The 25,823-nt window shown below is 51.5% G+C and overlaps 2 protein-coding genes across 4 annotated transcripts in view; one reads left to right on the top strand and one right to left on the bottom strand.

Moving 5' to 3' along the window:
* CHDH (choline dehydrogenase) overlaps positions 1-7,233 on the top strand; it is a 70,342-nt gene extending 63,109 nt beyond the window's left edge. Inside the window, exons 6-8 of the mRNA XM_060110551.1 lie at positions 5,241-5,383; positions 5,867-5,969; positions 6,725-7,233. Of these exons, the coding sequence (XP_059966534.1) occupies positions 5,241-5,383; positions 5,867-5,969; positions 6,725-7,143 (665 nt within the window). The 3' untranslated portion in view covers positions 7,144-7,233. The remainder of the gene's footprint in view (positions 1-5,240; positions 5,384-5,866; positions 5,970-6,724) is intronic.
* A 5,628-nt stretch (positions 7,234-12,861) lies between these two features.
* Positions 12,862-25,823, bottom strand: part of CACNA1D (calcium voltage-gated channel subunit alpha1 D) — a 322,894-nt gene continuing 309,932 nt past the window's right edge. For 2 of the 3 annotated variants that reach the window (XM_060109148.1, XM_060109147.1), the window contains 8 exons: positions 23,473-23,589; positions 22,396-22,763; positions 21,667-21,693; positions 20,322-20,471; positions 18,780-18,949; positions 15,922-16,043; positions 13,754-14,074; positions 12,862-13,279 (listed from right to left, as the gene is read on the bottom strand). In XM_060109148.1, coding sequence (XP_059965131.1) covers positions 12,986-13,279; positions 13,754-14,074; positions 15,922-16,043; positions 18,780-18,949; positions 20,322-20,471; positions 21,667-21,693; positions 22,396-22,763; positions 23,473-23,589 — 1,569 coding nt within the window. In that variant the 3' untranslated portion in view covers positions 12,862-12,985. The remainder of the gene's footprint in view (positions 13,280-13,753; positions 14,075-15,921; positions 16,044-18,779; positions 18,950-20,321; positions 20,472-21,666; positions 21,694-22,395; positions 22,764-23,472; positions 23,590-25,823) is intronic. The other variant, XM_060109149.1, reaches the window with a different exon arrangement.

Genomic DNA, 25,823 nt, shown 5'->3' with positions numbered 1-25,823 from the left:
CATTTGGTAATGCAAGAAACAACAATTTTGTAAAACAGGCAATATAAAAAATAATATAGCTAGCAGTATTAGTAAGGTCATACATAAAAATTTAAGTCAAGAACTTCCATTAGGTGCAGTCTAGTATATCCCAGTTCATCTGACTTAGTCTGTGGTGTACCAATTCTTATCTTGAAGGGACAGTATATATTGGCATTGTCCATAAGGCACCCAGCCCAATTTCCTAGTGTTACTAGGCTGGTTATCCCTAGTTCAGTTTAATTTCCCCAACATAAGGGAGCCTTTAAATTTAAATGACCATAGCCTGGTGTTAACCTTCCGGTTGCAGATCATGGAGCATATGATCTTCATCCAAGGATAGATTACTGAGTTAAGCTTCAGAAACAAATTTAGAGTGTCCTTTTAATAATTCAATTAAACTTTGCAACAATATAACAGCAAGGAACTATCTGAGAAGTGAGTCTTAGTGAATACAGACCTCAATAAACAGAATTAGAATTTGATATCCACTGAAATGTCTCTTTCTCCCTAAAATTACCCTCATTTTTATCAGATATATCCAAATCAAGATTAATTTGTCTGCAAATTAAGTTTGATAAAAGGCCTCCCAAGGCCAGGAAAGCTATGCCAGGGCCTGTCACAGATTTTGCCTTACAGATTTAGGTGAATCCCTCCCTTTTTGAGGTCCGCAAAATAACTTGAGATTCCTGCACCTGTTAGGAGGTGGCTTTACTAATTTATCTTATACAGCTGCTGGGAACCTAAGAGTTTGCAATCTCTGGAGGGATCAGGTAGAAAGAAAAGAGAAGTGTTTCAATTCTGCTTACAAAGGTACAATTTACCAAATTGCTACAAGTGATAATTAGTTTGAGGGGGTTTCTCTATATCTGGAAAACACAGATTAAAAGCTAGTAATGTTTCAGACAGAAACCATAAAAATTATAACCACGTTCATCAGTTTACTCAATCCTATGTAACTAATCCTTTTTGTTAACAGTTTCCATTAGACTGTTAAAAAATATCTTACCTGGGATTTCCCCTGCGGTCCAGTGGTTAAGACGCCAAGGGTTCCATCCCTGGTCGGGGAACTAAGATCCCACATGCCTCACGGTGCAGCCAAAAATTAAATAAGTAAGTAAATAAATAACTAAATAAATAAAACAAAGACATAAATAAAATAGCTACTCAAAAAAAAAGTCTTACCTAGTTTAGTAGTATGATTTAAAAGTTATCAGAAACCCGTACTTGTCTAAAGCCCTTTCTGTGAATCTTCTTGAAGATGAAGCAGTTTTGCAAAGCATCAGTTTAACTGTCTGTGAATGACAAAAAGTCTTAAAAAGGCAAGGTTAAAGATCTAATTACAATGTTTTTGACAAAGAAGCTTAACCAAGTTTCTGTCACATACAACATTTTAAGATAACTAATATTATAACAATACCAGGATATATCCAAATTTCAGAAACTTTATATAATTTCTAGAATGTGTATATTAATAATATTTATCCATACAGTATATCCTAAGTAGGTTTATCACTAGTGTGATAATGCTCTCCATGTAATTTAACATACCAAATAATACTAGTTAAATAGAAATATTTCTATCTGAAATGCCTCAGAGACCCTCTAAAGTGTCCCAAAGTTAGCTGGAGGTCAAAAGAACTTTAATTAAAATTTGGTATTTGGGAAGTTTGTCAAAAGGTCTCAAAACACTTAGTCAAATAAGATCATAGGTCATTGTGAGATAATGCTTATTCCTTAACCAAAGTTACAAGAGATCTCAAAAGCAAATACAGATCACTTAAAGGCACGGAAACTCACACAATCTGTTATCAAAAGCAGCATTCCAAGGAAACTTTGTCCTCTTACTAAAGAGAGAAAACCAGATCCAGTCTTGTAGCAGCCTGCTTTTAATAACAAAATTCACTTAATTGACTGTACTCTACACCTAGCCAATCCTGACCATCCACAAACCCTCCATCACTTTCTGTATCCATATTAGTCTGCCCCCCCCATCCTCTTCTCCACTGAGAAACAATCAGCTCTAAGACAGACTCACTTTCTTTTCCTTTAATAAAGTGCAATTCCATTCTCATACCTTCTTCAAGGCAAACACACATCCTACTTTCCTGCTGTACACTGAAATGCTTCCTTTATTATTTCTATTAGCTTTAATTACATGGTTAAATTAGAGCCCTCAACTCTTAAAAACCTTAATTTCTAGTGAAAACTAAGAGGTAAGCAATTATGAACTTTTTTTTTTTTTGGTTGCACTGGGTCTTAGTTGCAGCAGGCGGGCTCCTTAGTTGTGGCATGCTGGCTCCTTAGTTGTGGCATGTGAATTCTTAGTTGCGGCATGCATGTGGGATCTAGTTCCCTGATCAGGGATCGAACCTGGGCCCCCTGCATTGGGAACGCGGCATCCTAACCACTGCACCACCAGGGAAGTCCCAGCAATTATGAACTTTTACATTAGCATTCTGTAGACTGGTAAACATAAATACTAGTGATAATTTCTAAAAACATTTGCTTTCTCATAGAGAACATCTCAGGGTGGCACCAAACATATTCATTAATAGTCCTAAATACATTTAGTTTCTCTGTTTAGTAATTGATGTCTCAGTATCTTATTTTATTTGGGAACCACCTAGCTATTCAATAAACTTCCATCACTTAATTTAGAACAACTCTAAATTTCAAGTATATTTCCAAGTATCTGGAGAGATTATTCTCAAGTCGACATTCCTAAAATATAATTATTCCTAAAAAGTTCACCCAGAAGCTCTGATCTCACTTGTATTTAATTCACTTAAAAAATTTCATCACACCAAGTTATTTTCCTTGTTGACAAATTTACAACAGATATAATAAGATCTTATTTGACTTCTATTAAACCTAGGTACAATAAAGGTATTATACTTAATGTTGATGACAAAGACATGTCTATTTAAATTAACAAACTTAAACTAAGTTTAATACCAGATATTAATTTAATACTGAATATTTCCCAGTTTACATGAACCTGAAATTAATTCTGGCCAGTTACCTTCTGTATTTTTGAAAATTTATATAAGCGCTAAATTTCCTTTAAGCCAATTAAATAGAGCTCATTAAAAAATTAGTTTTGGTAGTAACATCCAAAGGTAAGGACATATATATAACGCACACAGATATATAGACAAACACAACCAGAGATCTCAAAGCTTCATTTTCTAAACTTAGTTATGAATCAGGTATTATAAAACTCACTAGTTTATATATAATGGTTGGAATAAGTAAAATTTAGAAAGCTTTCCTTCCACATTGTTTTTTTTTCCCCTCAATCTCAGGAATTAGAGATGATCTAGATAAGATAAGTGATCCTGAGAGCAGAAAAGCAAGTTCTCCCAGAAGGAGTTGTTCCCTCAGGGTCAGAATTCTGAAAAGACGTTTTACTAAGCTTCCCTTTTCTAACTGTATATGCAAAAAGAACCAGTTTTGGAATTTTCAAGAGTTTCACCTAAACCAGTTTTCTCTGGAGTCTAAAGAATATTCTGGCCACACAGTGTTATAATAGAATATCATCTTTTTCTTAGTCATAGGCTCATAGCTAAAATCTTTCCAGTCAGACAGAATTCTCCCAAGAGGGCTCTGCAGTGGAACAGAACCAGAATTTCCCATTTCATAAGGCAGAATGGCCATCACAAATTGCAACACAGAACACAGAGTACAAAACACACATAGGCACGGCTGTCCTAATCACACTCCCTTAAATGCAAGATTGCAGTCTCTCAGAAAACCTCCTACAGAGACAGAGAATTTCAGATCCGAGGACTGACGAACAGAGTAAATGGAAATATCTCAGGTCTTCAGAGATTTCAAAGGGAGGAAAGGAGGGCGTTTGAAAGAAGAGAGGAAGGGCTGGGGGGACAAAAGGGGTGGCCTTACGGACATCTTCTCCACCTGCAGACGCCCAGGCGTTACGGGACTTTTCTCTGGGCTTCCAGAAAGGGAGGACAGGAACTCGGCCCTACCAGAAACCAGATACCAGATAATTCAAGTTCTCTGCCCACCAGAGGTGATAAGGCTCTGGTGCTCAGATAACTGAAGCCCTTCAGCCAGACTCCTGCATCCAGAAGAAAGGAGGGTAGGATAGGAGGGGTTGAGAAGAGGAAGGGGAGAGGGAAAGGCAAAGAGGTCAACAACGTCTCTTGTTCCTTACCTGGGCGGGGCACTCTGGCCAGTCATCTGTGTCAGGAGGAGATCAGGGACAAGAGGGTCCCAGTGGTGGCCTCTGGGTCTGGTCCGTCGGTAGGTGAGCTGGTGCCTGAGCAGTCAGGATGTCAGTCGTGGTGAAGAAGAGATTCCACCAGAGTCGCCAGCTGTTGCAGGAAGGGAGACCCCTTCCAGGGCCCGAGAGTGGGCTCTCGAGTTGTTAGGGAACCATTAACCAAAACCACCTGCCTTGGCCAGGCACGATGATAGCCCCTTGCCTGAGGTGTCTCACAACAGGAGGTCCTGAAAAAGAACAGGGTGCTGCTGGTGAAAACTAACCGGGAGGATTTGGGAGGGGCCAAAAGAGGGCAGAGACAACCAGCCTCCCAGAATCCTTTGCGCTGGGATCCACCTTGGCTGAGAGATGCGCGCGCCACCAGGAAGGACCCCGAGTCAGATGATGGGCCAAGCAAGATGCTTGGCCAGAGACAACCTGGAAACTAACGCCATCACCATAAAACCTGAGACTGTGAGCCATGTAGCAGAGTTCTCCTGGGTTCCCTCACCCTCCTGCTCTCTGCCCGGGTGCCCCTTCCCAGTAAAGTCTTTTGCTTTGTCAGCACATGTGCCTCCTCGGACAATTCATTTCCGAGTGTTAGACAAGAGCCCACTCTCGGGCCCTGGAAGGGGTTCCCCTTCCTGCAACAGTGGGAGGTTGGATGGAAGAGGGCCTTGACCTTGATCACGGCCTGTGTGTGAAGGGTGGGCTGCCGTAGGTTTGGGATGCCCATAGGACATCAGGTCCCACAGTCCAGTTGGCAGTGGTGGAGTCAGGGGAAGGGGCAAAGCTGAAGCCCCTTGGCATGGAGCTGATATCGAAAGCCATGGTGTTGGGTGAGCCCACCTAGGGGAAGGAGGACCGAGCCGAGGACTTGGGTCCAGGCACTAGAATACAGGCAGGAAGAGGAGGAGGACGTGCCCAGGAGAGAGGAGGCTGGCCCACCTGCCACGCCTGGACTTGCTCTGCCTTATCATCTTCTGATCTTCAGGGGATGGAGCCACAGCCCATCTGGAAACAGGTGGGTTCATCCGGAGCCAGCCTGGGGTCCCCCACCCGGACATCCAGTTCCACTTCCTCCCTTCCCAGGTGATCGACCATGGGCGGGTCCCCCCACAGCAGGAGGCTTACCAGGTGAGCAGGTCGTCTCCCCACTGCAGCAGGGCCTCCAGGGTGGGCGGCCCAGAAGGCGATGCCCTGCTCTCCAGCTGCCCGGAGTGTCTGAGAGGAGGGAAGGGGGGTGGGGAGCGAGAGGCAGAGTGAAGCAGACTGCGTGGTGCACAGCAAGGCCACACCCGCACCCAGCTCGGGGCAGCTGCACCGGGTCCTGAGTACTAGAAATGGACAATGAAGCCGGCTCTGCCCAGGGACTGCCAGCCCCTGAACATGAGCCATCAGGTAATAAAGCCAGGAAGCAGGAGAGAGGGACTGAGGTGGTTTTGATGCCTTTTGTGTGTGTTGGGGGTGGGGTTGGTAAGATGCAGGTAGATTTTTAAATGTATCTGCTCTTAATTGACTCTGGGTGTTGAGTCCCAGGGACCACAGGAAACCCAGGGCCTCTCTAAATGACTAAGCTGGGGGGTTAACAGGGGTCACCACCTCTCTGGGCTCTTCCAGGTACATGTGGGGACCATGAGGGGCACGAGCGTGGGCTGGCTCAAACTGAGAAGTGCCAACCCCCATGACCACCCTGTGATCCAACCCAACTACTTGTCAACAGGTAATTCAGCCACCTTTGTCTCTCCCAGACCTGGGCTTGTTGGGTCGTTGACGGATTGACTGAATGAATGAATGCCTTTATGGGGTTCATATGTGTCCCTGAATCTCACCCCTGGACCCCATTTTTGAGACACAAGTCACATTCTGTCCTCCCTCCACCCCATTATCCTGGGCTGTAAACGTGCACGTGTTGCTATGTAGTGCCCTCGGTCACTTGAACTAACTGACACACCATTTTACACAGTAGGCAGGATTTGCAGCTTCCAGAACAATCTACCAAGAGACGCAAGGAGATCTGGCTGTGTATAGGTAGCTCACAGAACATTTTTCTTACTGTTCCTGTGAGTATCTTCTAAAAGCAAAGTACACTCCTGGGCCTGCCTCTATATGCACAGCAAAACTGCACAGTCCCCACCGGGCAGGTTTTGCCCAATAATACTCACGCTGTGGCAGAGGCAGGACGTGTAGTCTTATCTCTATTTTATAGATAAGAAAATTCAGATCCCCGATTTAAACGTAGGGCCTCTGGGGCAAGCTGTGTCCGTCTAGGATGCTGTCTGTCTGGGCTTCATGGGACTCTGCTTGGTTGCACTGTAACTGCTGATGGGTAGGTGACAGGCAACCTGGTGGCTTGGACCTCCATGTCCCTGAACCGTGTCCCCTTGGGCAGCTTCTTGAGCCTCTCCCAGTGGAGAATCTTCCAGCGAGGCCAGCATGATAAGAGGAGGCACCTAACCTGTTTCTTCTCCTTGACAGAAACTGACATCGATGACTTCCGTCGGTGTGTGAGGCTGACCAGAGAAATTTTTGCACAGAAAGCTCTGGCACCGTTCCGGGGGAAGGAGCTCCAGCCAGGAAGCCACGTCCAGTCGGATAAGGAGATAGACGCCTTTGTGCGGGCAAAGGCAGACAGCGCCTACCACCCATCGTGCACCTGCAAGATGGGCCAGCCCTCCGACCCCATGGCAGTGGTGGACCCGCAGACCAGGGTCCTCGGGGTGGAAAACCTCAGGGTGGTCGACGCCTCCATCATGCCCAGTGTGGTCAGCGGCAACCTAAACGCCCCCACCATCATGATCGCAGAGAAGGCAGCCGACATCATCAAGGGGCGGCCAGCTCTCTGGGATGAGGCTGTCCCTGTCTACAAGCCCAGGACCCTGGCCACCCAGCGCTGAGGCTGTCCCTGAGTAAGAAGGCTCAGCACAGCCCTTGGCGCCAAATGTGCTTTCCTGGATCTCTCTAGAATGTTACAGTTTGATGGCCAAGAATTGGATAATTTAAGAAATGAAACCAGTATTGGTCAGTGAATCGGGTTCTTTCTTCCCAGCATGTCCCTGGGGGCCCTCTGGGGAAGGCCAGCATTCTGGCTGGGGCCCCTCCTCCCTGCCTCCTGGTAGGACAGCAGAGGGGACGGGAGGCCGGTGGAGAATGGGTAACTCTGGCCAGGTCCTTGTCTTGTGTTCTGTGGCGCTCTCCCAACGCAGGGTCCTGCTGTGTTCCTGGGCCCTGATAGGACTTGAGGAAAGTGGTTCTCTCCCAGGCTCCCTCTGGAGGCAAGCCCGTCCAAGAGCAGGGTGCTTGCACAGAGGCCGGGGCATCCTCCCCCTCGGGCTGAAAGCTGCAGCGGAGGCCGAGAGTCCCACAGGAGTTAGGGAGCGTGGAGCTCAGCTGGGATGTGTGCACAAGCCTCCAGTGTCCAGAGGGAAAGCTGCCTGCTGGAAGAAACAGGCTTCTCCTTTCTCTGCCGCTTCCTGATTTCACTCCCAGAGTGAGGCAGGAACTGGTGCTCAGTTGGGTCCCTCTGAGGGGCTTGCAGCCCACCTCTCTGATGCTCTGGTTCTTATTAACACCATCAGCCCGATGAGAGGAATTCTGGGACTTTTTCCAGGACTCAGAAGTCTGCAGGGTCTTTTCACTACCATGGGTTTCAGGGTTCAGCATTTTTAAAGATTTTCCTGTTGCCAGGAAACCTAGAAACCCAGAGCAGACCTGCATCCCTGACCCGCTCCATGCAAAGCCTCCCTCTCAGCCTGGGGAGATGGAGGGCTCAGCAGTGGCCACGGCTGGCTAATTCTCATTCTCCAGACGTCCACAGCAACAGACCAGGCGGGAGCCAGACTGACGGAAAAAGCAGTCAAGTAAAACTGTGATCCTGATCCTGTAAAAAAATGCAGTTGAGTGAAAGAAAAATAAATTGGCAAAGATTTGAGTTTGGTGGGGGGAAACAGATACAAAGTAACATTTAAGACAGCTCTCTGATCTTTAAACTTCTTATAATTCAATAATGCAATCCCGTAACTTAATCTTTGAACTGAGACTGTCATTATCCAGACTGTCTCTACAAGGTAATGAAAACTTGAATGCATTTTGGATTGATTTTTCTGATGATATCCAAAAGCCACTGTCTACGGCGAGAAAGAATGGAAGTGCTATATGGAAACCTGTCGTGCTGGACCCAGAATCAGGAGGGGAGGAAAATGGAACATTCCTGGCTTCGCCCTGGATCACAGTGGATTGAGGTGCCTTGGAGGCCCAACAGCTGCAACTTTACATTTCTGAGAAAGAGTTCCAGGAGGGTGGAAAGCAGAAAGCCATCACACCATCCTTCCTTTAAAAATCTTTAAGCAAATCTTGTTTCATCTTACCTGTATCTTGCTTTATTTTCGGTTCCAACAGAGGGTCAAGAAAGAAAATTCTACATCTGCCAACAGATGTCTTTCTCCTAGAGAGGTCCCCACCTGCCCACAGGCCTCCTCTGGGTCTAGGAGCTGCCTGCGGGGGCGAAGGAACAGTAGGAGTGCAGGTGCCAGCCCCCTGCTCTGAGGGCCACGAAGTGACACAGCAGGTGTGCGGTGGGGGGGGGGGGTCCCAGGCCTGAGTGTGACTGCGCTGACCTCCTCTGGCGCCAGTATGGCAGGTGACATGGCCATTCAGTTCGGTCACCTCTGCATACTGTGGTGCCCTCGGCCTCTGAGACGACGCGCTAGTGTGCGTGTGTTGATGGGCAAAGCAAAGTGTGTAAGGGGAGCCTGTACAGTGGATGGCACCCAGGCCCCTCTCCCGTCCTTGCTACGGGGCCTCGTTCCATGCAATCACATGACACTGCCACACACACACACACACACACACACACACACACACACACACACACGTTTCAAAGGAGAAGAGCATGAGTGTCACGTATATCCAGGACCCAACAGAAAACTGCGATTGGAGTTCAGGCCCAGGACAGAATATTCTGGTGTGAGGCGGTTCCTCCCTCGAGCCCTGACAGCTGAGTGCCGTGGCCACGTGGGCAGGGTGGAGCCACTGGCCCGTGTCCTAACCTGAAGGCTCTGAAGGGTCCACCACCACGAAGGAAGCTCCGACCTCAGAAAGAGAGGGCTGTTGGCCAAGGAAGCCAGAGAGGGGAGGAAAGTGCAAACTGGAATTGGGGAGGATGAGCCATAGTCTGGCAGCCCGAGGGGCATGGAGACCGGCCGGCACTCAGCCTCTTGAAGAACCAGGAAGACGTCGTTTAAGTCCCTTAGCAAAAAGCCTGCAGTACTCCCCAAAAGGAAAAACATACATTTCCAAAAATGGTTGAAAAAGCCTAACAGAAAGCTGCAAATGTGCCTAGTGGTCAGAACACTGACCCCTCTGAAGAAGCCAGTGTTTAAGCTGCTGCATCAGCAGAGGGTTCTTCCTGGTAGAATAAGAGCCAGAACATACAGCTAGAGGAGCAGCCTGCCCGCAGGTGACCAGGAAAGGGCAGGTCCCGGAGGTGGGACTCTGGCGCCTTAACGTACGGCCTTGTGCGGCCCTCGTGCAGGCTGCAGGAGCCATTTCCACAAATTCAAATAGAGTCTTCTCTCCAGCCAAACCGTTTTCCTCCTCCCAAAGGTCATTTCAGATTTCCACTGCACGACTTACCATCAGATCAAATACCTAGGTGCCTTTCTCTTAAAAACCAGAAAAAACACACACCCTTCTCCACTGGCCCCGTCTTGAGACCCAGCCTCCCATCGCATCTCTTGCCACTGTCCCCACAGGGTGCCCTCACAGCCATTCTGGCTCTCGTTCTCTGGTTAGAAGCAAGGGCCCCAGGCCTGCTCCTCTTCCTCGCCTGCCTTCCTAGGTCCCCAGTAGGGAAGGAATATCATTTTAGAGAAGTAAAAACTTTTTTTCAACAAATGAAGGCCATAGCTGGAGTCTGTTTTTGAGTCGGGGAGGCTAGTAAAGGAGTTGGAACTCTGTGTGTGATGCTAACCAGTTTTCAGGACAAACTGACCACCCAGCATAACAGTAAAAACCTTTGCAGGAAAACAGGCAATGGGCAAAGACACTTAGGACTGCAAAACATAAACAACACAGAATAAACTGCTCTGGTTTCTCTCACAAGCGTGGCATCAGCCGTAAAGTGGGTTCATCAGGCAGGTTAAGCCCATCCTGCACTGGAGAAGCTTCTGGGGCCTTTGCAACCCACCCTTCCCAGCCACTGGCTGATTCTGAAACATCTCAGAATCAGGCTGGGAGGTGCTGCGTGGCCCAGCCCTCTGGATGGAAATCACAGAGACCATTTTAACGAGGTTCTTGCTGCCATTTCTGTTTTGTGATATTATGGAAAACACAAGATGAAAGAAACTAAATGTACTATTCCTGGGGACACAACAAAATGACTTTTTTTTAGGGAGTGGGAGGGGAACTAAAAAGGAGAGACATTTAATCTTAAAAGATTCCTGAAAGAAAAAAACCATGCTCTACAACTTCAAATTTTTCTTCCAAAGAAAAATTTAATGTTAGATGAGCAGTCGAAGCAGGCTTAATGCAGACAGATATTAGGAGTGGTGCAGCCTGTAAAAATGCCGGTTAAGTGCTGACTAGAAAAGATCACCGACTATACCAGAAAACTCAGTCCTGTTACAGCAGTTTTGGACTGATGATGGTAAGCCAAGCCACACAGTAAGAAAGACCGATGCTCGGTGGACAGACACAGAGTCTGAGATGACGGTGACAGTGGGTTAGCCCTTTAGGAGAAACAGGGCTCTCTGCAGCTGGCCTTAATTTACCATCGGCCTGAGGATAAGAAAAAAGGAGAAGGCGCCAAGAGGATAAGAAAAAAATCTACATAATTACAGAAGTGCCCTCACAGAGTACCTGCCCCTCCCGAAGCTCGCACTGGCGAAAGCCAGCTCTTTGCGAGAGCTCCCAAGTACAATAAAATTATTACACAGTTTTATTCTGAAGATCATTTTGCATTTTAATAAAAAAGAATTTACGTCAGGAAATAGTCATTTACAAACCTTGAAGTGTTTTTGCCTGGATCTGGAGTAAGAATGTCTTAAGAAGAGGTTTGTAAGGTCTTCATAACAAAGTGTTATTTACAAAAAAAAAAAAAAAAACCAAAACATTAACAGGTTACGTAATATTTAAAAACTTTGAACCAAAAATCGCTACCAGTCTTTGACTGCAGGGAATCCCTGCCAAGGTAACTTGACAAAGTCGGCATAATTCTGTGAACAGAAAAGGAAGCCTTGATGGGTCTAATGATCCAAAAGTGGGTTTTCATTGAGAAGTACAATTGGAGTGTGAGTGCATTCTAATGAAAACTTCAGCCCTCATTCAGTTGCATATAAAAGCCCTCAAAGAGAACACACAGTACAGCAATGTTTTGTAAAAAGGCAATACGATTTGTACAGAGCCCGACGTCTAGTCCTATCGATCATCCTTTGCCCCCTCTGTCCCCAGCACTCCTTATTTCTTTCCTAAGACAAGCAGCCTTACCAGTCCCCAGGGGACAACAGCAGAAGGACTTCATTCACCTGTGCGATTATTTCTGCGCCGGAAATGTCCTGTGGGGGCAGCTGAGAAAACCACAACTATGAATGCCACCGGGTCAGAGTAACCAGCTCGACCGAGGCTGCAGTGTGCTCATCGGAGAGTTACTAAAGCAAAACAAAAGACAGCTGCAACCCATGGTGGATCAGGAGGTGCAACATCAAATCATAGAACCCCTGCCCAAAAAAAGACTGCAAATAGTCATCTGGTATCTCTTGTGTAAAGACAGATTTATAGTGACTCAAAATAGTTTAGAAAAATCTCTGTAGTGCCAAGTTCTTTTGAACTTAAAATTTTACCCCCAAAAGATTTCCACTGGATAGATGAGAATTGGCTCTATTTCTTCTACTTCTGTATAGCCCGAGTAAAAATACTAATAGTTTCTAGATTTGAGTGGGGAACTACAATTATTAGGACCCATGGATATTGCTGCATTTCAAATACGGTACAATAATTACAAAATATAGACCATCTCTTTACAAATACAAATTATAGTATATTACAAGTCATATACAGTAAATCTAGAATTTTTAAACAAACTAGCGTATCTAAGTTTACCTGGTTGCGAGTGCATTATTATTCCAGTTTACAGTTGCCCTTTGCCTGACAGTCAGAAACCGACCGTCGGAGTGATGCTCTCTCCTGTAAACTGGCGTCACGTCACAGAAAACCCCGTTTACAGGGTCCCGCTCCCCTCTCAGGATGACGGCTGGTAGGTAGGTCCTGACTTACACACTGTATTTCAGAAGAGCCGAACAGGAATCAGGAAGCAGTGTGTTTTTTGGGGGAAAAGGGTTTAAAAATGGATACGCTGGGCCCAGTGAATGTCTGATATGCTAGACCGATGGCTGAGGTAATGACATAGGTATGGTGATCGTCATCACCTTGAAACCTTCCCCCCCATGCCCGCGGGTGGCGGGCCAGCACTCTGGACAAGCGGGCAGGGCTTGTCCGACCTCCTCGCTGGTCCTCTCCAGGAGGGCTGGACCTGCTCTTGCCCACAGCTGGGGCTGAGCATGTGGGCGCAGCTGTCCCCTACCAGATTTATGGCTTCCTTGAGGCATGACGTCACTTGTACAAAAGTCTAAATTGAATAGGGACTCCACACTAGTGCCTAAATTTTCCTAACTACGAGGCACTTTTCCCCTGGCCCTCCGGCGCCCCACCTGAGGCCAGAGCCAGTCGGCCGCTCCCTGGGGGCTACAGGGTGGTGATGCAAATCATTTCATCTGCCAGGTCCTCCTCATCCCTCCCGGGGTCTGGCTCCTCGTCGCTGTAGCCGGGCCCGAAGTCCTGGAGCTCGTAGTCCTGCCGGTGTGAGATGGGCCCCACGTCCCCATTGGCCCGGGGATGCACGTTCCCGTTCAGCAGGTTGCTGGCTGCACTCTCCATCTCGTCGATGGTTAGGTCACAGGCATCGGCGATTTCGTGTTTTGTCGCTGACACGAATTTTGGGTCCCTCGCATACCGTCCTAAGCCTTCAGATATCAGAACCTGTACAGGAAAGAGGATCTGTGGCACGAATGCAAAAGGACAAAAAAAGCACCTCAAGCAGTGACTGTATGATGTGCTCTTGGGACTCAGCCAATCATGTCTGCTAGACCCCATACGTGGTAACTAAGAGGGAAGGTGAATGGCTTTGAAAATCTGAAGGACCTCAAACACAGCATGTGGCCCAATAAGAGTGCAACCCACTGGGGACAGATGTTTCAGTATAAGCTAGTCATATTTGCAGGAACAACACACACAATCCTAGGTACAGCTACCTGATGAAACCCGGCCGGGGTGCTGTTTTTATATTCATGCTTTAAGTACCATCCTTGCTGCTAAGAAGTGGGCAGTGTCCAGGTTCAGAAGCCAGGCATCCGGGCTCCGGAGCCTGCCTGCCCTCAGAACCACCACCCGTTCCTGTTGCACGCGGTTCTCCCCAGTTCCGCCCTCCCGTGCAGACTCCGCGGCCACACTCACTGCCTCCACCAAGCTGTCTGCGCTCCTCTGCTTGTCGCTGTTTTTGTTGTGGAAGCTGCTGGGGACGGTCAGGCTGGCTGGTGTGAACGTCCGATAGGAGACACCGGGATCATCCGTGTACCACGAGCTGCGGTGCAGGGACGGTAGGCTGCCGTTGACCTGGTCTGAGGCCTCCGACCGCTCAACCTGGATCAGCGGGGTGTAGCATGGCGTCCAGTCCCTGTACGACGGGGTCGCTGGCGGGGTGGCCCATGACCGGGTGGAGTGGCTCGGCGAGTACTTCTGGGCTTTACTGGAATCTAGACCGGCGACTGCCATGATCTGAGGAGAAAGAGGAAGTGGGGAGACCAGAGGTCCTCAGAGGTCCCGGCCTCGGGTCCCCTCACAACAGACCAGGCTGGGGCTTCCCGGGTGGTGCAGTGGTTGAGAGTCCGCCTGCCGATGCAGGGGACACGGGTTCGTGCCCCGGTCCGGAAGGATCCCACATGCTGCAGAGCAGCTGGGCCCGTGAGCCAGAGCCTGTGCTCCGCAACGGGACACAGCAGGGAGAGGCCACAGCAGTGAGAGGCCCGCATACTGCAAAAAAAAAACCCCAAAAACAAAAAAAAAAAACAGACCAGGCTGGAGGCGCTGTTTTACAGGGGCTTCAGAAGGACACAGCACACTGAGTAATTCAATGAATTGGCCGTAAAAACTTGGCTTTCTAGCAGACCGTGTTTTCTTTTCCCCCAAATGCATAATATATTTCCTGTGACTCTTCCCAGGTAGGAACCAGTTGTTGGTGAAATTGCTTAGAAGCATGAAGAAACAGGGAAGACACACAAGCTGTGGGGTATGAACACGCCACCCGGTTCACTCCGGGTTTGAATAGGGAAGTGCGTTCAGAGTAAGCTGACGGCGCCCAGCGCTCGTAGGGAAACAGGCTTGTTCTCTTTAGGGCAACTCATCCCGCGGCCAGCATTCTGCTCAGGAAGCACCAGATACAAGCCTGCTTCTTCCACCTCCAGAGATGCCATGGCAGGTCTGCCCTGGCATCCCACTCTGCAGAGGGGGACGGTGAGGCCGGGTTTATGAACAGCACAGGCCTGTGGCCAAATCGGAAGCCAGGATCGCCTGGGGGAGGCAGGGCGGGGCAGCAGGGGACAGGGCACTGTCACGCACAAGCCCACAAAGACCTCCATGCCTACTTGGTGTGTGGCATGCGATGGCCAGGGCCTTCCAGGGCCTCCGTCCACGACAAAGCAGCACACAAAACTTAACATAAAAAATGGAAGGCAGTGGACTTCGTTGGTGGTCCAGTGGTTAAGACTGTGTGTTACAAACGCAGGGGGGCCCGGGTTCGATCCCTGGTCAGGGAACTAGATCCCGCCTGCCGCAACTAAGATCCAGCATGCTGCAACTATGACCCGGCACAGCCAAATAAATAAATAATTTTTTTTAAAAAAAGGCAGAAAGGCAAAAGGTTGGCAGACCTGAACAGAAACTCTGAAATGGACGCTCAGGGTAAGAAGCATACCATACCATGTATGCTCCCACCTGACCCAGACACACACAGACACAAGAGGACAGCATCTCTGATGTGCTCTTTTCAGGAAGACAAAGTACCATACCCTTGTCCTGGAGGCAAAGCCCCGCAGGCCCTCCAGGCCCTGGGCTCCCTCCTGTCCGGCCGCCCTGACAGGCCGGTCTCCCTGGACTACACCCCCGTTGCAGGCAGGTCGGAGGCTCACACACTCTCGTGACCCCAGGGCCCAGCCCCCAGCGGGCTTCGTAAATGACGGGACAACCTCTCAGAGCCAAGGGCAGCACCGATTGTTCAGGGTCAGTCAAGCGGCAGCCACTCCCTGCAGTGTGGCTTGTCCCAGGCCCTGCCTTCAGTGCCGAGGAAGGGTGTGTGCAGCTAGGCTGAGAGCCCGGCTCTGGAAGCTGGCAGCCTGGGACTCAAATGCCAGCTCGGCCACTCACCTGTGTGAGCTCAGGGATGTCACCTTCCCTCTGTGATGCTTGCTCATCCCTAGAACAGGGTTCATGATAGTTTCTGTTGGGCGAGGTTGTCGCAGGACTGAACCAGAGCGTTTGTGAAGGGTCCCCCTTCCCTCCAGTGCTGGCAGCCGAGGGGGACGGGGTGCGCATCGGCCCTGGGGGCAGGGCCAGGTGTGCCGGCTCACCTGTTGCTGCATCAGGTGCAGAGGCAGGGCCGTGCGGTGAAGGAAGGCGGGGGATGGCGGGACCTCCTCCTGGCTGCTGTGCCGTCGCAGGCACTCGAAGTTGAAGGAGGATCTCCGGGGGGCTGAGAAGTTAAATCACCGTGCAGCTGTGAATCTGGCCGTCAGGGCCCCGGGGCTCTGGGGTCAGGGCAGCCCCCTGGACATTCAGCAGGGGGCCCAGGAGGAAGCAAGCAAGGCATCCAAGAAAAAGCATTGGGCACGGGGCGGTGGGGGCGGGGGCGGTGTCTCAGAACTTTGGGAGGGAGGAAGAAGCAGCCCAACTAAGGGATGTTTTCAAAAGAGCAAGTCAATTTCTCCTCCCTGCCACGCCTGTTCTCAGGGGGAGGAGCTAGAAGTAGCCAGAGGGTGGCTGTTCTGACCCTAGGCCCCTGTCCCTGCACCTGGTGTGGACACAGCATTCCGGGTCAAGTACACGACGTCGTTCTAGAATCCCAGAGACGCTTGCTGACCGCCCCGTTCTCACCTTCCAGACATCCTGAGTGTCACTGGGGGCTGGAGCATCATGCTGGTGCTCCTGTGTTATGTTTACACTTCTGTTTGCTACCTGCCCTAATAGCTCAACCAGGTAATAAGCAGATCCTTTTGTGGGGAAAGACTCAGCTTCCCTAGCCCTGAAGACAGAACAAACAAGAAAGGATACCTTGAACTTTAAAAAATGCGGTTGGCTGCCCTGTTAACAGCCGCTTTGAATAGAGGCTTATAAACAGGTGGAGTGATGACAAGATGAACCAACACTCGTGGCTTCACAGGGCACCAGGCCCGGGAGATGAGTCTGAATTCTGGGCCCCGAACACAGGCCAGAGGCCTCCCCAGGACACCTCCCCTCAGGCGCTGCCGCCATGGAGCTGCCTCGGCAGCCTTACTGGTGGCCTGCAAGGCAGCGCTGAGTCACCTCAACAGTCCTTTCTTGAACTCTGCTTTCCAAGCTCACGGGGCATTTCTCATGCCCCGGCAACACTCCACACACCCCTAATTCCTGCACTGGAAAACCGCAGGGACCAGCCTGGGGAGGCCCCCGGCACCCCGGGACTGCACACGATGCTGCAGAGCCCGTTCTCTGGGGGCCAGGCTCCAAAAGTGCACGGAGACCAGACCGAGCCCTTGCCGGCCACTGCCCGACAGGGAGGAACCAGACAGACAACGAACCCTGTTTCGTGGGCCCGACGCACACCGTGGGGCCTGCTGGGCCTCCTCGTCCAGTTGCCGACATGGGACACGGACACCTGCCATCCGCATCAGACAGCCTTCCCTCCATGCGCCACGTGGGACCGAACTTAAGTGTTCTAAGAAGAGGACGGGCTCCCTGGTCAGCACCACCTCTCGGACCCTCCTAGGGTCAGATGGTGGGGCCAGAGGATGGAGCCAGGAAAGGAGAACCACCACCGCTGTCATTCAGGCAGCACCTTTCAGCTTTGAAAGTGGATCCTCTCTTTTGCTCTGCACCACCGTCTCTAATGGGGGAAGTAATCCCACTGTGGCTGAGAACACAGGGGCTCCGTGGTCTCCCTGCCTGAGGTCTGACTGGATGGGCAGCAAAGCAAATAAGATGCATTTAATTTGTTCACCCTTAAAAATAAGGAGGGCAGCCACTCTTGCCCGCTCAGGGTCCTTGATTCACAGAGGCGGCGCCTGCGAATGGTGATTATCGTGGCCACCAAAGGGAGACAGGGAGGTCACAGGAGGGCAGTGGAACTCACAGGGCCAGGGGCCTCTGTCCAGCCTTGCCTGCGTGTGCGTCACCTGGTACTGATGGACCCCAGAACTGCTCTGTTTAGCAGCTTCTGTTTGGGGCTGTGAAATTAAATATTAACCATGGAAATGGGTCTGATTACACTTCCCAGCAGGGCTATGACAGCTAGAGAGAGAGAGGACCTGGGCACCACCCAACTGCACTTGTTACGGTGCACTAGATGGCAGACTCAGAGCCGCTGTGTCTTGGTTATTTTTGGTTACTGATTAGAGTCCTACCCCAAAATATGCCTCATTCTTCAGAAACGCCAGAAGTAGATATTCTTTAACCAGCATCAAAATGTCCACGTGTCCAAAATCAAACTACCCAGCCAGGAACTGGCAGGGGCCACTGCTGTGTTTCCTTCCCTGGCTCAAGTTCCTCACTGTGGGTGACCCAGATCTCCTGGTGGCACCATTGATGCCAGCTGCACATGAAAACCAGGTCAGGGAGCAGCCAGCCCCTGCCCCTTCTCTGCGGAGGGGATTCCTTGGCCCCAGGATGGGAGCGCCTACCCTAGAGGTCACCACCAAGGCCACAACCTACCATGAGCAGAGAGCACTGGCAGACCAAGGCAAAGGTGGGAGAGAGGAGGAAGGATGGATACCAAGAACCCCCAGGTGCTCCTCATGGGCCTTGGTAAGAGGCCTGGGCTCAAGTCCACTCTGTGCGTGGGCCCATCCTCCGCCCTCTAAGGGGTCACTGCCCCATCTAGGGAGTGGGACTATCAACACCATGGTGCATGTCTTGCCTACCTGTCAGGGCAGATCCCAAGCTCAAAGGCAGTGATGAGGCGCACTGAAAACCCCTCATCAGGTGCTACATACCGTGCAGCTGTGGGGCCTCACACTGTCTCCCTCTGTTCTCAGCAGGAAGCGCTTTAAGCCCTACCACGTGGCACACAGATGAGAAAGAAAGCCAACAGCATCTCCAACTAGGGGGCTGGTCTCGAGGACTGGAGGCCCCCAACATGGCAGGACCACGTCCGTCACCACCCCCAGGCTGGGGCAGGGGGAGAGGCACGCTGCGCTCTGTGAGCCTTGCTCCCAAACAAAAAATCTGGCCTCACATGTTGGGGTGGGAGGGAGCAGGCGTCTCCTTGGAGACCTCCGGGAATCATAGCAAACAGGTGAGTCATCATCCTCCGAGAAGCTTTGCGGGTGATGGTAGCCTCGAGGCCGCTCGAAGTCCAAGCTGCTGCCTGGGTATCGGTTATAGTAGCCACAGCTGTAGCTTTGCCTGGTGATCGAAAAGGCCAGAAGAGAGAGCAAGGGACACATGAGAGCCTAATTAACAAGCCCACATCACAGTCCTCTCCCCACCGCCTTGGACACAGCCCTCAGCTCCATGGAAAATTCTAGATGGAGGGCAAGGGCTGCTACAGGAAGGTTCAGGATGGCAGACCTGCGATGAGTGAGGTGCTGATGTTTTCCCTCCCTGGGGCAGCCTCAGACCCCGGTCAGATGTGGACTGCAAATGCCCTGCAAGCTTGACTATCACCCGCTCGCTTCCTCCCGAGGGTCTGCCCTCGGCCAGGTGCTGAGCGGGGCGCCTGGGACACGAAGATGCATGAAGCGCGGTCAAGGAGCTTAGCAAATACCTCATGCACATGGAATTCTAACGCAGGCTGGCGAAGGTGGGCACTGGAAGAGAGGGGCTCAGGGTGGGGCTCCGTGGGTTCTCGGGGTGGGGTGGGGGGGTGGCATTTCAATTCCAGTCAGAGGAGGGAGGAGCAGGCCCTTGAAGGGAAGGTGGGATTAGGTGAGCACAGGTGGGGAAAGGGCATCCAAGGGGTGGTTATGGTTTGAGCAAAGGCCCTGAAGACGGAAATTCAGAATGCAGCTTGCTCAGGACCAGTGGCTCTGCAAGTCAGGCATCCAGGGAGGCCTGCGGAAGGCCGTGGCGCAGAGCAGGGTGAGGGAGGCTCAGCTGTGGCTGGCCTGAAAGACGAGGCTGACGTTTAACAACATCTCAGACACCAGAAGTGACCTCACCACAGAACCACGTCCACTTCAATGGGCCACCGGTCACAGTGGGATGCAGTTTACAGAGAAGAGGGTGGTAGGTGGCCTTTATCCCCCGGCACTGCCTGCTACCTGTCCTAAAGCAAAGTATCCGCTTTAACCTCATACCTGCCTTCTTCAGGACAGGAGCCTAGAGAGGCACATCTGCTGAGTGGGGCCACTCTGACCTCTTGTCCCCTCACTTCTAGGAGAGACCACCTGGGATGGGAGCGGGAAGCAGGAGCTGTCCATTAAGACCGACCAAGCTCTGGGCTGACGAGCCGCTACACAGCGAGAGCCCCCAGCCCAGAGCGCTCAGCGTTTAGCAAAGGCTCTCATTTCTAGAGCCTATACTAAAGCCTCATGGGTGGGCCCCTGGTGGAAATAAGTCAACAGGCCTGAAAACACAGGCCTCCACTCTGCCGCTCTCCAGTCCTATTTCTCCTGCCCTGACTTCTCCCGTGGCCTGGAGGCTGTGCTCCTGCTTTGCTTCCCAGGACAGTCCCAAGGGCAGCAGCAGGTGGCCCGTGGCTTCGTGAGCAGGCGCAGCCCCAGGGCCAGGAGACAGCAAGGCCTCCTAAGGTCATCCCGAGCCACAGAGCCCTCACCTGCTCCCGGTGGGCGAGCTGTCGTCCTCGTAGCACTCCTCACTGCTGAAGTACTCCTGTTCCCCCAAGCAGCAGGGGTCCCTGAAGTAGCTGTGTATCTCTGGGTCTTCCCGGCAAATAGTTGGGAACTGCTCGTCTCCTGAGTCAGACCTGCAGTTGGGAGAGAGGGCCTGAGCAGCTGGGCGGGCGGCAGACAGCTCCTCCGGCTGTGCCTCGGCGGTGGCCACAGCGGCCCTGCCCAAGGTGCTCTGGCATCTCCCTGGGTGCTCCTGCCTCAAGTGGGGCTGGGTTGTTAATGCCTCTGGCAATGGTGCTGTGTGTGTGTGTCTTGAGTGTGCGCACGCACGTACCAGGAAGGGGTTTCTCTCTCAGTGCCTTGATGATGCTAGTGCCATACCACTACCCCCAGAGGCCTGAGAACCAAAAGAGTAGATGTAGTTTGGAAATAGAGCAAGAAAATGGACCTAGAGACCTGCAGTGATGGACTCCCAGGCCACCTGCTCAGATCCCTGTGCCTCCTTACCCCGGCCCAAGGTGCCTTCAGAGCCTGAAGCAAAGAGGGTCCCAACTTCACACTGCATCTGACCCAGGAAAGGGGACAGGAGTTTTGAGTACAGGGTCCCAGGGGAGGGAGACTCTCCCGGACAATGTCCACCACGTTTTCAAAGACAGCCCTGCCCCAGGACTGTCGTGATGTCTCCCTGAAACCCAGATGTCCTGGCCTCGGCCCTCAGGGAAGCCGGCCAGGCTCTGTGGCATCACTGCTCTCCGAACAGAGGACTGTGCTTCCTCCAAGCTCTTCACTCTCTCCCACCCTCCTCCAGCTCAAGTAACTTCTAACTTGAGATCATTAAACCAGGACATCTGTCCTCCCTGTCCCCAACACCATGACCATCCCACCCACAGTCCAACTGGGTTCAACAAACAGGGAGCAGGGTATACTACCCGTGGGTAGGGGGCTGCTCAGGACACAAAGGAGAAGGCCTGGCTCCTGGACTTCAGGAGGTGGGGGGTCATGCTTTTACAAAGCCTCCACAAGAGGCCTGACCCCAGACAGCAGCACGACTACCCAGCTCCACAGGCCAGGGGCTCTCCCAGCACCGCACTGAGGCCTGCGGGGCTATAGCTGTGGGCACGCTGCATGTGAACTTAGGTCCTTGGATGGTAACACAGTCTGTGCAGATATGGATCTGAAAGCTCTGCGTCCACAGCCCTGGGCTGTAACACCCTGCACTAGGCTAGCTGGCTCCCAGGGCTTTCTCATCTCTCAGCACTCAGAGAGGCCATCTGGTCCCACTTAGGACACACAGTATTTAACACATAAATACAGGCAATGAGCACATACCTAATATAAGTTTCATAATAGCGGGTTCTATCCAGGAAAGGCATAACACGGGAGGGAGGGAGAAGATAAAAGTTAAATATTTCTAGCAAAATTTAAAAAGCAAATATATCAAGCTACTCCCTAGAGCAGGGGTCGGCAAACTATGGTTCATGGGCTGAATACAGGCCATCACCTGTTTTTGCATGGCCCATAAGCTACAAACAGTTTTTATTCTTTTAAAGGACTGAAGCAAAATCAAAGGAAGAAAAATACTTCATCACACGTGAGTGCATGAAGTTCACATTTTAGTGTCCACAAATAAAGGTTTACCGGGACACGGCTGCAGCCGTGCGCTTACATATGATTTATGGCTGGCTTCTTGCTACGATAACAGAGGTGACTAGCTACAATAGAGACTGTATGAGGCTCCAACCCTAAAATATTTACTCTCTGGCCCTTTACAGGAAAAGTCTGCCAGTCCCTAAGTATGTGGTACAGTCGGGGAAGGTAGAGTTTGCAGCTGCTCCTGCGTTAAGGGGCATCGCGTAGAGCAGGATGCAGGGTGGCAGGTGGCCCTTTATCCTTTGGGTTCATCACATGGCCAGTGCCTGAAGAAGCTGTGACCTGGAGGCACTCACAGGTCCTAACACCAGTGCCCGCAGGGAGCCTCCCACCTGTGCCAGAGACGGGAGAAAGACCTGCCTTGGGCTGACACTACATTACCAAGTGCAAACACATCTTAAACGTTACCTTTTAATACTGGACCTTCTTTGAGGCTCACGGCCATGCTTGTGGAAGGAATGATGCCCATTTTCAGACACATGCTCAAGGTTCCCAATGCTGGGCTGTTTTCCAGGGGCAGCTTTGGACATATTGGCATTATTGAGATTGGCATTTGTTGAGCTGGGAACTTGCTTTCCTATGGAATTATGGTTATGATGGTTATGACACACCGAATTTCCTGCTGGAGGAAACAGCGGTTTCTCAGTATCACTTGCAGGTGGAATTGAAGGCCTTTGGACATGCAGGGGACGGTGGGTGGTATTGGTCTGCTGAAGGGAATCTCTCCTATCACTATTAACATGATTGACATGGTTTCCAAGCAGGGCACCATTTCTCTGCAAAATAATGGGAGACAACACCAGGTAATTTAACAAATATTTGATGCAGGCTAGCTATGTTAGGTAATTTCTTTTCTACATGAAAAACAAATTCTAGGTAAGCTCCATAGAATCCCTGTAAAACAATCTGAGTGTCTCAGTGACCAGGGTGACTGTGTGTGTCAGCTGGTCCCCCTGAAATGAGGAAGGTTACCGATTCCTGAGCTGGGGAGCCAGCGCTCGGCTGTCATTCAAGTGCACTCTTCCGGTTGCTCCAAGGTGAGCTGACTTTCGCCCAGCAGGGCTGTCGGCAGCCCCAGTGGCTGAGGTTGGGCGGCAGGCAGGTCTCTGGGCCGGGGGCTGGGAAGTGGAGGGCCCGCTGGCAGATCAAAGAGCCGGCCCGGGGAAGAAGGGATAGGGAGGGCCAGCCGCTGCTAGAAGGACCCAGGATGCTCATCCACGCCGGCCAGTGGTTGTGACCAAGCTCCTCCGAAGTGGCCAGTGTGGGGCAGAGAGGCAAGCTCAGGGAAGGAGCAGGCCCGGCCCTAGAAGGGGGCTGCTGAACGGGGAGGGCCTGCAGGGGGGAGGGCATGGTCCACAAGCCCCTCTAGGCCCTGGGGCTGGTGTGCATTCTCCAGGCTCTTTGGCAGATCGTTAACTGCCCCAACTGGACTCCTGCCCCGCTATTTCCAAGTGGCCAGTGTGTAGCTAGGCGTGGAATAATTACTTTGAACACATCTTCTTCTTCTTCGCCTTTTGTTTCCTCCGGCTCATCATCTTGCAAATCACATGATATAGCACGCCGGATTTCTGGCCCAATGTCGTGCAGTGTCCTTAATCCCGCCTAGATCAATGAAAATGGCAAAACAGGTTAGACAACACGGGTGGCCTGGGCCCAGCCTGGGTCCTGGCTTTGCTCCTGCCTGATTCAGTTGTGGGAGGGGAAGGTTTCTCCAAAGGACAGTCCAGGGAACTGACCACTTGTTTGAATGTAACTGATGGTGTCCCTGCAGCCTCAGGGAGGTAGGGTATGGTCAGGAGTTCAAGATGGTCCTGGGCTGGGATGCTTGAGGCCGGTGACCGCCTTTTCAAATACCCCCACTCGCAGGGAACAGTGCTCGCTTACTAGTACTAGGGTCTGCCATGGCCAAGAGCCCAGGCCCATGTCTAAATGACTGTCTACAGAAGGATGGCCTGCAGAGCGCCATCTCCCGGAGCCTCGGACGGGACGAGGAGCACGGCGCGGCTGTTTTACAGGGAGGGTGGCAAGCGCTCGCTGGCTGTGCCCAGGATGAGAAGCCTAGTGCAGGTGCCAGAGGGCAAGCAGACCAAGCAGCCAACCGGGCCACTGGTTCTGCTTCAAAGCCATGGGAACGAGGGAGGGACACAACACACTGCAGCCACCAGCACACTCAGGACCAGAACGCGATGGACAGACACGCACAGACCTGGGCTGCTGTGCAGGGCCAGGCTCCATGGCCATCTGTTGGCACCTGGGCCTGCAGCCTGTGCTCAGGCGGAGAACTCGCCAATGGCTGGGTCATCCTCTTAAAGACCACAACACACTGAAAGGGGCCCCAGCCTCTGGAGGCGGTGCCGGACCTGCCAGGTGACCCCTTCAGGCCCCTCGCGGACATTCTGCATTTCCCCGAGGCCCTCACAGCCGGCATTCCTCACCCTGGGCCCCTGGTTCCAGTGGGACAGGGCCTGGGAGAAGCCCTCCCATTGTACTTAATTTCTCTAGGGAAATATTCGAGATGCTTATGGACTACCTATGGGGGAGGGGTGGTTGCTGGCTCTGAGAAAATTATGATGTTTTGACCAACAATTTGAAGGAAAATGGCATGCTAATAGGGAGAGTACAGTTACTCTATCCTTGGACACAAAAAGACTGGCATGGGAAAGAGGCATTCCCTCCCTGTCCCCGGTCTAAGGTCACCCGTCCTGTACCCGGGTGGTACCCCCTCACCTGCCGGCCATCTGTCTACACCTCAGTAGCCACTAAAGGTGTGGAGAACATCTGAGGCCCTGGCTATGCAGGTCTCCATCTGCAGCTAACACCCCCCAGTGTGAGGGGGGGACCACTTCCCTGTCCTTCCTCCACAAGCCCCGGCAGCGGGTGGTACAGAGCACAGACAAAGCATGGTGACCACATTTGAGACACGCCCGGCAGTGGAGGGGGTGGGGGGGAGGGGAGGAGGGGAGGGTGGCCCCCATCTTGCCAGATCCGGCAGGACCGAGCCCACGAGTGTGGGAACGCTCAGACCGGTCTTCTGCAGTCATATGGAACCGCCCAAGAGGCTCTCGTGAAAATGGCTTCGTTTGTAATAGCCCTCAGCCTACGAGAGGATCCTTTTAAAGATGGCACACCAGGCTGCGTCTGGTTTGAACCATTCTTTGCATACAGGAGCCCCAGACCTTTCCATTTTATGAACTGTGGGGGTGAACGAGCTGCCTGGAGTCAAAGCCTTAAGGTTCCCGGCTAAGAAGGCTATGGTCTCGCAGGGGAAGGACACACGTGTCCCAGGGCCAAACCCAGAACAGCTTGTGGTGTGGTCAGTGAGGCTGCCTCTCGCTCACCTGTCCCTCTGATCACAGGCACCAGACACACGCACTCAGACGCGCACACACGTACACCTGCAAGCACACACATGTACATGCACACACACACACGTTCACTCTTTTCCTCTCTCAGGACCCCGCTTCCAGCACATCTGAGCCTGGGAAATCATCTGTCTTAGAGGCAGACCCACACCATTCTCAGGGAAACATCAAGAAGGCAACTCTAATGCCAAGTGGATGAAAGCTCTTGTACAGCAGAGCCGCAGGCCTGGGCAGCAAGGTTGAGCCCAGTACTACTGAACAGCCTGCAATTCATCCAGGCAGTGTTCCGTAGGGCACAATTATCAAGGGAAGATAAACGAAGCCAGAGTTTCACCATCTGATTTTGGATCACTGCAAAGAAAGAGCTGTTACATATCTGAGGCTCCCAAACAAGAGACCAGGTTTGAGACACCAGCTTCTGTTGCCACAAAACACACACAGGTGACAATGCACCGAGTCAACATCCCCAGGTAA

The sequence above is a fragment of the Mesoplodon densirostris genome, chromosome 10 (genome assembly GCF_025265405.1).
Source record: "Mesoplodon densirostris isolate mMesDen1 chromosome 10, mMesDen1 primary haplotype, whole genome shotgun sequence".
NCBI lineage: Eukaryota > Metazoa > Chordata > Mammalia > Artiodactyla > Ziphiidae > Mesoplodon > Mesoplodon densirostris.
The sequence above is the reverse complement of the archived record's forward strand: the minus strand, read 5'-3'. Positions and strand labels throughout refer to the sequence as shown.